Source organism: Carassius carassius, chromosome 4, assembly GCF_963082965.1.
Source record: "Carassius carassius chromosome 4, fCarCar2.1, whole genome shotgun sequence".
In the NCBI taxonomy this organism is placed as follows: domain Eukaryota; kingdom Metazoa; phylum Chordata; class Actinopteri; order Cypriniformes; family Cyprinidae; genus Carassius; species Carassius carassius.
The window spans coordinates 33,444,901-33,457,177 of NC_081758.1; the positions used below are offsets into that span (position 1 = coordinate 33,444,901).

The 12,277-nt window shown below is 38.3% G+C and overlaps 1 protein-coding gene across 3 annotated transcripts in view; it reads left to right on the forward strand.

Annotated features, from left to right (window-relative positions):
• The first annotated feature begins 2,944 nt into the window (after window positions 1-2,944).
• The window catches only part of LOC132139874 (rho guanine nucleotide exchange factor 9), a 34,989-nt gene continuing 25,656 nt past the window's right edge, over window positions 2,945-12,277 (forward strand). For 2 of the 3 annotated variants that reach the window (XM_059548539.1, XM_059548541.1), the window contains exon 1: window positions 2,945-3,128. In XM_059548539.1, coding sequence (XP_059404522.1) covers window positions 3,120-3,128 — 9 coding nt within the window. In that variant the 5' untranslated portion in view covers window positions 2,945-3,119. Of the gene's footprint in view, window positions 3,129-3,766; window positions 3,859-12,277 lie in introns of those variants that run through there. The other variant, XM_059548540.1, reaches the window with a different exon arrangement.

Genomic DNA, 12,277 nt, shown 5'->3' on the forward strand with positions numbered 1-12,277 from the left:
CTGATGTACCATTTTTGTACTGCTTTGCACTACATTCTAGAAGTATTTTTTTTAATAGTAATTTTGTTGTATTTTGTTAGATTTCAGGTTTAAGCTCAAATTTTACTAGTATTTTTAGATAAGTTGGAGAACCATGCAAATAAGCAGTTTATGAATATTGATAATCCCTTTTGTGTACTGCTTTGCACTATATGTTAGAAGTTTATTTTAGTAGGTTTTCAGTTTAAACATAAAGATTTTTAATGTTATTTTAAAAGAAATAGCAAAAAGTTTTATAGCTTTTTTTTTTTAAAGAAAAAGTTTAGAACCCTCTATGAACATGGAGATCATTTAGTACCATTGTATATATCAAAGTACCATTCTACTACTAAACATACCTTTGGTATTGTATTGCTTTTTTCGCTATATTTTAAAAGCAATTGTAGATCCTTAATAGCAATTTAATTTTAGATTTTAGGTTTAAGCTAATTTAAAATAGTATAAAAAGTAGTATATACAATTGTATTTTTAGCAATATAAAAGAAGTAAAAACCACTAATTATTCATACCTGTGTAAATGTCAATAGCCTGGCGTTCAAGACTTCAAAACCTCCTTTTATCTACAGATATAGTGAAGGACTTCACTTATATATTCCACATAATAATAGCAAGTATAGCACCATGTTTTATTTATGAAACTTTGAGCGCCCTTCTCAGCTAATTTATTCATGACTCACATACACAAAATACACTTTTCTAAATATTGCCTTGGGAACGAGGTAAAGCTTATGAGGACTGTGTGTGCGTGTGTATTAGATGCCAAAAGGTTAAAACTGCATGAGCTGGAGAGGACATATTGTCTCCAAAAGCTTTTATACAAGTACACAGCCACTCCCTCTCTGTTATACACACACATATGCCCCCGAACACTGGGTCCATTTGTGACATCCCAATTCACACACTGTCCTGAATACACTCTTACGTATGCAAGAGCTACATCACAGAAAAAGTCAGGACAGGACACAGAGGGAAGTTGGGGGGTAGGTTCTTGTGATGCTGGTTACATCATCTCTCTTGCTTCATTGCATAATGTAACAAAAATATATATGTGAAATTAATCTAGAAAGATTCTAACAACTGAACAGCACCTCTGGATTGGTGTTCTGTGTGTCTCTGTCGTTTTCTGTCTCAGTACAGAAATATGAGATCGGAGCTTTCTTGCAGGGTTCATTTGCCTCCTAATCATTTCAAAAACAGTGATGGAGACGATGATTGTAGGCTATAGATGTTTTGGCTTCACTTTCAAATTCTACAACAAGGAATTTACATGGAAAGTTGACACAGCGTTCCTGCAGTGTGATATAATAAACGTCATCTAAGCCTGTACATTTGGCAGACACTTTTATGCATATTGACTTGTACTGTATTTAAGGCATACTTTTTTTAAATCATTGTTTGAACTCCTTTGGGAATCAAACTCATGCAGCTTTTATAAACTCATATAGCGAGACTATGGAATATTTCAAAACTCCATTTTCGTAAGATAAATTATATATATATATATAAATAAAAACATAAACATACTCTAAATACTGCAAACCTTAAACCTTACAATTTAAACCGAATTTAGTACAATTATAATATATGTTAAATAATGTAAGGATGCATCAAATAACTAAAAACAATATACCGCTCTACCATTTGGTGTCAGTAAGATGGATTTTCTGAAGTAAATAACACTTCAATTCAGGAAGGATGCATTAAATTGATCAAAAGTGACAGTAAAAGCTTTGACTTTTGTACAAAAATGCTGTTCTTTAGAATCCCGAAAAAATGTTTTAAAAAAAATAATAACCATCACAAATATATTTAACATTAATAATAAGAAATGTTCCTTGAGGACCAAATCAACATATTAAAATGATTTCTGAAGGATCATGTGACACTAAAGACTGGAGTAATAGCTGCTGGAAAAAAAAACCCTGAAAATATATAAAATAGATATTTTAAATTGTAATAATATTTCGTAATGTTTATGTTTTGCTGTATTTCTGATCAAATAAATGGAGCTCAGTGGGCATAAGATAAAATCCTTACGGACCCCAAAATTTTATACAGGCACTGGGTCTAACTAATGTGTACCTTCATAGCCATCAAGATCACCCTTTAGAAATAAAGTGGTGATTCAAACATCACTAACTCCTCGTCTTTCAATCACACGCTGTATATAATGCCTGGTGGCAGAGGGTAATCTGCTACAGCACATCTCCTCTCATCAATGAGATCAATGTTTTCAGTATCATATAACATTAAGCCTGCATATGATGATAAAAAAAATAATAATAAACTATTTAAAAATGAATTATGTCCTTTAAAAGTAAAGCTGTATTTAGAATATTTAGAAAAACACCTGCATGTTGAATGTATTCTGATTTTGACAAAAATAAACATTTTACATTTAAACATTTACTTTAAAAAGCATGGAAACTGATCTAACAAAAAGAGAGAAGGAATTAAATAATATAGCCTAACTTGATTAGAAGTAGTAGCAAAAATGATTATATTAGGATCTTTTTTTATTGCTCTTGATCTTACTCTTGACCCTGGACATATTGCAGGTGTTGTATAATTTGCAGGCTGTGTTAAAAAGATATATAGATATTCTGCGTGCTGCCTGCGTGCCTCTGAATGATGTAAAACACCATCCAATTTTTTCTTTGTTTTTGCTTATTGGACATTTTCTTTTCTGCACTGAGAAGGTGATGTGAGTTCCCAAGAGCCAATAGCACAGCATTATTTTTATTTATTTATTTATTTAGATTATGTAATGTTTGTAGCCTCCTCAATAGCAGAGTGAAGCACCCCTTTTTTGACTGATGGTTGGCTCCTAAGTGTGTGTGTGTGTGTGTGTGTGTGTGTGCAAGCGCCGCCCATACTTCAGCTCTATTCATAGAGAGAGAGAGAGAGACGCAGACTCCCACCTCGCCGTGAGAACAGAACGGTGTTGAACCGGACGTGCGTTTCTCTTCCACAGTAAACCGCGCGTTGCTAACGGGGGCGCGGATACAGGGTTGCAGCTGGCGTCGGGGGCACGAACCTGCGGAAAGGACACGAATCCTGCACCGGGACTGACCCTGAGGATGATGAAGGTGAGGTTGACTGTGATGCTTACCGACGGTCTCTGTTAACGGATACGAAAAAGAAGGAGGTTGGGGGAGAGGAGAGGAGAGGAGAGGAGGGGGTATACACGAGCTGAATAGAGGTCACGAAAGCAGGATGTGACATCTCGACAATGTGAAGTATTCTTCGTGTTATTTACCTGGGAGGCTGCGAGTTAAAGGACGCCCCCCCTTGCGCCGCTATCCATCCGTACGCGCGGAGAGACTCGCGCCGTTCCAGTGCTATAGAAACGGGAGAGATGGAGCGAGCGCACGACAGAGGGGGATACCCAGCACCTCAGCGCCGCCTCGGGCATGTCAATGACGTTGGTATATTTTGCGCTCTCCTAAATGTTTCACGGTGCCCGTTAGAAGCTGTTCACCTTTAACTGAAGCGCGACGTAGGTGCGTGCGCAAAATCCCTTGTCTTTTCTGCTTCTGTCGCTTCGTTGTGGTTGTTTCTGACGCGAGTCCGTGTTTTGTCGTTTATCGATTTTAAGCGACCGGCATTCCGTAGTCAAGTGCAGGGGCGCGCGTTGCGCGCACGCGTGCGTCCGCTTCATTTATTTTGACAGACATGATCGTTTGTGCGCAGTTTATCTGTGGATTTCGCAAGCTAGGCCGGTGATGACGCTGCTCTGGCCTCTGTCAAGCGTTTGAGAGGATAAAACCCTTAAAAGCCGTGAGGGGTTGCGACGGAGACCGACGTTCCGTTTGGCATGTAAGTACTGTGAAGCTCGAGCAGAAGCTTCTCGAGGACAAAATGCGCGAGTGGCGAACGAGCATGTGGAAGGATGCTCGCGTATTTTGTTTCCTTAGAGGGAAATACTGAGGTGTGTCCGCGAGCTGATCACAACGCTCTGATGATCACAGGTGCCCTGGTGCCTCTCACATCTTTAAAATCCTACAGTATGCACCATCCTACACCATCTTTGGTTTCTCTAATGTTAAATAGTTTAGGTCTGTTATAGAGAAGCCACTTATAATCTATTTACCTATAAGCACATTACATTTATCAACTAGTGATGGAGCTGGAAGAGAATTTGTATGTCTATGCATGTATTGCGTGATCAGTGTATCCAGGCAGTTGCACCTGAATAGTCATATATTGAGGCCATGCCTTTTTGCACACCCCATTCATCAAGGTTCAGGTTATAAACACAAGAAAAGTTGCCATTAAATCTTCCATTGAGATTCCATTGCATGGTTTGTTTGAATCAGATTTCACACGTTTCTTGTGCAGGTAGATGCTAGACTGTCTCAGGGGAGTGTTGTAATGAATTTCATTTTAAAGCCCATAGCTCAGTGTTTTTGCGGTACAGTTTGTCCCTAAATTTTATAAAATACACTGTCATGGACATTTTAGAATTTGTGCCTAGATTTTTTTTTTGTGTGTGTGTGTGTGTGATAATCAAATATACTTATTTAAAATAAGTATCCCTTGCTTTATAATTCCAAATGGTAAACAAAAAATCTGAAGTTATGAAAAGCAAGCCAAAATGTCAGCATATATAGAAGTAGGCCTACAAGAAACAAGGGCTAGCAATTCGAAACTGACACTGTTTGTTTGTGTTTAGGTGTAATTGTCACAAATGTGGCTTGTACACTGTTGTGCAATATTTGTTGGTCTAGTAGAAGTTGGAAAGTGCTATATCCCTTCTTTTCTGGTCAATCGTGGTTCTTCTTTGTTTTTAAATCTTGGTGAAACTTTTGTGTTGATGTTAAATGAAACAAGAGATCCAGCCGATTCAGGTGATACCATTTCTGTCATTTAAAACAATTGCTGCTCAAATTATATATCAGATGTACAAGACCTTCAAACCTCAAAATAGGTTTGAAATTTTCTGTGCATTTTTATTATTTCTGTACAGAGACTTACAGACCCTGTGTGCTTTCACCTCAGATCAGTGATGGTCATGTATGATAGGGATTTCGCCATTACTAATTGGTTAAACTGATGGTGTTCCTACATGCTTATCCTTAACCTGACCCCTTCTAGAGGACAGAGGCATTTGGCTATTCTCATTAAAGATGATTATGGAATCACTGCCATCAGCTATAATGTGAATCAGCTGAATCATTCCCTTGACCTCATGTTGCTCAAACCCTCAGCCTTAGTGTTTTATGTGTTCATGCTGCAAGCACATATTTGCAGACTGGGGTTTTGTTGTGCTTTGGAGCACAATGGTTCAGATGCATCACATTGAAGTGCTGAAACCATTGACTCACAGTCTCTACGGAGAAACAATATTGCTCCCGAAAACTGGCGTGCTGCATCAAACTTCCTTGTAATACTTCAGTTGGACACTCAAAACCACAATAAATTATCTATAAACATATACCCCCCCCCCCCCCCCCAAAAAAAGAAAGGTTCAAAGACTGTGAGTGGTGTGATACATGTATATGTACCATTCAGGTATTTACACTTTAGGTACTGATGTGTAGTACCTATAAGGTACTAATACACATATTTAAAGGGTAAATAATGTACAAAGGCATACATTTTATAGTACTGTAAATAGGTGTACCATTTGACAGATTTTGTACCTTTTTCTGAGTTTAATGACCTGTTTTAATTTTAAAACAGAGTATAACTGCTTTATTACCTTCCACTATTCCTCTAAAGCAAAGTAAACATTACATACAGCTGTAACTGCCATGTGATATGAAGCCACTGACACACCAAACATATTAAGCAATGTGTTTATGTTCTGTCATATAATATTAGAAACACCAGATGGGACATTTTAGCATATTGTCACATGTAAAGCGGTTGTACGCACACATTGCAATTATGCATTGAGACATCAGTTAGCACTGGTGCGGAATGTAGAACGCTGACTGTCATTCTGTATTGCTAGGTTAAGGCAGGATATTTCCCTTTTGCATTAGCATGCAGTCCTTCTCTCCCAACAGGTCTGAAGCACCTGTTAACAGTGAAGGGAAGTCTGGGAAATGTACTGCCAATGTAAGAGTAACTTGGACTTGAATGTTGCAAATGACATCATACAGTTTGTGTTATATATGCCCTAGAGACAGATTCTCTGCCTTCTTTTAGTGCGAAATCTTTCACGAGTGCATATGTTGGTGTATTCGTTAAAACAGAAGCTTACAGAATCACTTTACATCCTACTCTTGAGACACAGACAGCCTTTAATCCTGTCCTCTGTAGCAATCTTAAAATGCGCTAGATTCAGCTCGGAAACACTTACGTAAAAGGTGATTGGAGAACAACCAATGTATGGAGGTTTTCTAGATAGTATGGTGCTTCTGACTTCATGGTGCACATTTTAGGGGTGCGTTCTGGCCTTTCAAATCAGCGGCTTGAGGTTTCAGAACCGTTCCACTGAGCTGGTGTACTACATTCACATGGAGAGGCATGTGCATCTAAAAATAGGACTATGTAAGTGTGGGAAAGAGCGGGAAAATCAAGAGAATGGACAGATTTAGAAACATCTGCACTGGAAGCGTAGGCTGGGAATCCTCCCACCCACACACACAAACACGCACACATGCCTGTATCAAACACACATATCTTTTGCATCTTTAATGGTTGAAAGGCTTTTGTGCATTTTCTCTGCTTGTGTTTGTTTTAGGAAAAATGTGGGCAGGCAAAGCTGCATGAGTTTAAAGCATTTATAATCCAAATTTAGACTTCAAGAAAAGTGCAAAATGTTTTATCAGGGCGATTCGTATCAACGTGGATGGAATAACTGGCTTAACAGCATCATATGGCTAAGCAGCTCAGACTCAAGTAGGTCCTTAAAACATTTGTTCATAATGTTACGTCGCTGTCTGCGCATTTAGTTTCTTTTATTGTCTCTCCCAGCAAGATATGATGAGAATTAATGGCTATATGAGTTTGTTTGTGTGTGCATGGAGTTATAAGAGCTTAATCCATAGCGTAGCAGTCTATGTTAATGCAATCTCTCTCTCTTCTGTCCCCTCCCCCCTCCACGTGCTTTCTCCAGTTCTCTCTCCTAGACTCCTAGCCCACTGTACTCCGATTACATAATCGTCCTCCCCAGTCAGGTGTGTGTGCGTGTGTGTCTATGGCGAGGCAGCATTCTCTCGTCTCTTAGATGTCCTGTTTTCCTTTTTTCCCATCTCAATGTTATAGTCCTTTGAATTAAAGGGTTGTTCTGTCTGTAAAGCAGTAATAATGATACTGAATGAAGGAGACACTTTATTTTCTGTTCAGACACCCAAAGCTCCTTGTCTTGTTGAAGGGAACTCAGGTAAGCTGCATCTGGATGGAGTGATGGCAGTCAGTGAGAAGTGAAGTGCTGACAGCAGCTGTTCTGCTGGAGGGGTGGATATATTAGAGTATTGGACGTGGGATGTTGTTAGAGGACCTAATGGGTCATTTGGACCAGATGTTGAGTTAGACACCCTGTTGATTATTTTAAGCCTCTGCTATTCCATTTGTCCAAAGAACCACAGCTTTCTTGGAGCAGAAGTTGTTGACATCTGTGCTAGTGAGGGGACATTTCCTTGTGAATAACTGAAAATTAAAAGGTAACAAAACTGGTTTTGATCTATCTATCCATCTGTCTGTTGTTCTGTTGTTCTGTCTATATGGCATAAACCTTCAGTTTTAAAACACTTTTTAAAATTTTAATCAAAGCTACATTCAATTATTATTAATTTTTTTAGTTAAAAATTACAATCATATTATGTTCTTTGAATTTAAAGCTACAATATTTAAATTTTTTATTGTTCAATGTTAAAACTTTATCAAATGAGCAAGTACATTCATCCATTTTCCAAACGGTGTTCTTAATCACTATGTTACGCCTATATTTAGTGTTTTTATTCAGACTATTTTAGACCTGTCGGGATGACAACTACTTTGGAGTAACTCATATCCATAAACCGAGAGAAGTATCTCCAGCTGTTCTTCTGCAAGGTACATTCAGTTTTGTTTATTAACGGCAATAGCAGCAAAAGTAACATAGTGTGCCTAAAATGAATTGTTATTCTACTTCCTTACATTCACATTTGAATTGCAGTTTTGATTCAACATTCTAACTCGATTCAGAAATTTTTATTTGAAAGGCATTTTCAATTCACTTTTGAACCCTGGCTATGAGGCATGTAACATTCATCTAAAGCCAGAGGCCAGAGAAGACAGAATGGTCTAAAACAGTAAATTGAGACCATCCCTATTCAGTTGTCGGTTTAAGGGAAAGCTCAGTGATTTGGTTCAAATGTTAACCAGTTAACCTGTGATCCATAATCAATGTAATGTGTGTGAGGCTGTTTACTAAAGGACAGCACATCTGTAGATTAATGCAGCAAGGCATTCACACAGAGAAAGAGAGACTGAGCAAGACAGTGAGAGAGAAAGAGAAAGAATGTTCCTGAGTACAGTTCATTCATGCAGGAATCAAGGCAAAGAGGAATGAAGAGATGACACACACACACACACACACACACACACACAAAGTCATGGCCCTCTAATGCTGGTGTTAGTGTACTGCTGTATTCTCACTCTTTATGAACAGATTGGTTTGGCTCTTATAGACACAATTTCATCCCGCTAAATTCAACACCATCTAATCTGATAATCTCAGGCGCTGTTACATCATTTTAGTGTGTGTGTGTGCGGTGTAATATTTCAGTGTGTGGTTGATAGCCTACTATACAGCTCTGTTACATGCCGTGCCACATAATAATATCTCACATGAGAATAAACTGTGGATGAATTGGGATGTTTAGGGTTGTACATGATCCTCATCAGCTGATGTCTTTTTCTGTTCTAGTGAGATCTGATGCTAGCTGGGACAGGAACACAGCTTTTGCACTGCAGTTTTTCTGACTGATTTGCATAATCCTACTGCCTACTGTTCCCTGAGAGAGATAGAAAAGCACGTTGCAACATTATTGAAACTGCACTGAGAGACATTTCTTAACTTCTTAGAGATATCTTCTTCTTAACTTAAACGTTGAACTGTCTTTTTCCTAATGAGCCAAGAACTGATGAGTGAGAGGATAGCAAAAACATTTTGAGAGAATTTATTATGTTTATGAATTTACAGTTGGTAAACAGATATTATTTTATTAAAACACAAATAATAAATTACTTTATGTTTTTATGAGTTGAATCATGGAACAAACAACACACCGAACTGTGAAATTATATTAAGTACACACAAAAAATGCTTGGTCATTTTTTTACCCAAATGCTGGGTTCAGCCTGTTGGGTCATTTATTGTTTTATTTTATTTTTTTTATTTTCCCAGGTACTGAGTAGTGCTGCTGGGTCATTTTTACTGTCAATATGAACCCTGTCACGTACCTACCCAGCGCTGGGTCAATGTAACCCACTGTTGTGTAGTCTGTGCTAAGCCAGTTAAAACGTTAGATTTTGTCCTGAGAGAAAACTTGACTGACGGAAACCTCCTGAATGAAATTGAGGTTTGTATTAAATTGTATTCCTGTCAAATGTTTACTGTATAAATAGGAAAACATCTGTAATCTCACATTTCCTTTCTTGTTTAAATGTACATCGTAGCTAACATTTGGTTAGTATGCTAGCCTTCAACAAACGCAACATTCACCAGATCTGCGCTCGAAGAGTATGTGCGCCATGTGGAAGTTTTATCTCTTACTTAACGAATGCGCGACCAGGGCTTAAAAACAACGAAACTTCACTGTTATCTGTAACAAAGTTTCCATGCCCTCCACAGACTACAACAGGCACATGCGATGAGTGGGCGGGGCCGAGAGCCCTGGGAACCAGTGATGCATGGGTTGATCCAAAATGAGCGGGTGCCTGCGATCACCCACGGTTGCCCGCGGTTACGAGTTACGCGAAGATGATGCACGAGCTCAGTCTGCAGGTAGAGATGGAGGCGGAAAGAGAAAAGGTGAAGACGCTGTTTTTGGTAAAACATGATTTTGACGACTTCATTAAGTTTGTTTTACAAAAAACTCTTTGTAAAAGATTTTCGTTTTGTATAAATTGTATCTTAATTTTGATCAATGTTTTATCAATCAATTGCCCGTGTTTTATAAATAAGGAGCAAATATATAGCAGACAATGTAATGAGGTGCCGGCAGGATCACTTGCATTGCATGTGAACTGGAGGGCGCTGAAACTCAGCTTGTGCCTCACAGATTTGAGAAATATAGGCTATATATTACAGAAAGCTTGAAATGTCTACTTTTAAACGAAAAATATTAAAACCAAAATAACTCTCTGATTATGTAATCCATATGAAATGTGCATTTCTCTCTGGCGTGGCAAGTCCGCATCGTCAACTTCATCTTTGCAGCAACACAGAAAACACCAGTTTATTACTAAACAATTAAATGTCTCCTTGCATATTTTCGAACCAGTAGGCCATTCTGGGTTGAGCGAGACCCCGCGGAATGAGTGAGCATAGCGTAATATATGGAGAAATGCACTCTCCGCTCACGAGCTCTGATCGGAACAAACCCGAACCTCACTGTCTGCTGAACAGAAACATCAAAATAGACATAGCCAGACTAGACTATTTTAGAACAAATTATGAGCTTATTGACGATTTGTTTTATAATTCTTGACAAAATTAGAATATAATATATATTTTTTTGCCTAGTTCTACGTCTATGGCCAAATGACGCTATGATGAGCATTTACTTCTAAAAAAATGCGGGTCAGGAAGCAGGTCGGGTACAATATTTGCTTTTCCTTTTTTTGCGGTCCGAGTTGCGGGCGGGTTAGTTGTAAACGTCGGTCAGGTGCGGGTTATTAATACATTGACCCGCGCATCACTGCTGGGAACTCCGCCGATGGAGGTAATGATAATGAGCGACACCTGCTCCACTCACTGGTCTCGAGTCCCACGGAGGAGCTTCGGAAGGATAAAAAGAGGAGTAACAACAGTGGAGGACCAGGGCCAGGACCAGGACCAGGCCTGGACCTTATGTTGTTTTGGTTCTGTTTGTGTGTGGTAGTTGTCCGTGAGGGACCATCATGCTATTTTCAGTTTTCTAACACATTTGTAGATCAGGAAAAAGGAGGCGGGAACCGGTGAACATTTAAACATAATTTAATACAAAAATAAACACAAAACTGAAAATAGACTGCTGCGCACAAACCCCACCAGCCTCGCTCCGTTCCCATGGCTCTCGGCTTCGCCCAACTCGTCACAGAGCACTATCGATCTAATGTGTTGCAGGTGTGGTTGCGCTGTGCATTTGACGGGTTGAAACTTAAGTTTCTGACAGACAAGACAGCACGAGGTAAAGCTGTTTTTGATCTAACTTTTCAAACACAAATAAATGATAAGTCATGATTATAACTTCATTTAATGAACAGCCTACTGATAGCAGTTTTCTTCTTCATTGGCTGCTCTCACTGCTCCTGTCATGTCCTAAAACCTTTACTGAATGTTTGTGAAGATTTTATGATTGTTAAAGACTGACTTGACTTTGAATAAAAAAATAATAATTATGTGATCTGTTCTTGTCCTGTATAAAACAGATTTTAGAATGCATTTGTATTATTAAAAAAAAAAAAAAAACTTCAATTAGTTGACTGACCCAGCACTATGTCAAAACACAACCCAGCAAATGGGTTAATATAAAACCCAACAAGCTGGGTCAAAATTACCCAGCATGTGTTCTATCCAATAATTACCCAGCGTTGGTTGCCAAAAACCCCCAGAAATTGATGTTTTTAACCCAGTCTATAATTAATAATAAAACATATTATAAATATATTAATGAAGCAATATCACACAGGTAATAGTATCTCAGGCAATTACAGCTGTCTTGATATTTACAAAAACAGCACAGTATCAAATGAGATATTGCTTTTATATTGTAAAAGTGAGTGAGCAAGAAGTTATTTTTCAAAAAACAGATTTTAGACACATTTGCCAGTAATTTTGTCAGTTTTGGGTTTGCTAATTAAATAGTTTCAAATAAACTACAGCAGAATTAACAACAGCAAATCACTTTGAAACATAGTAATGATAGTATAGTAATTCGTTGCTGAATGAATTGAGTGCATCATTCAGTGATTCACTTACATAAACAGCCATTTGTTTCATCGTCGAGCAAGTAATGCAGATGCAGTCACCATATCCAATTAGAAACAGGTACAAGACACAAATAATGTGTTTACACACACACAGATACATATCACC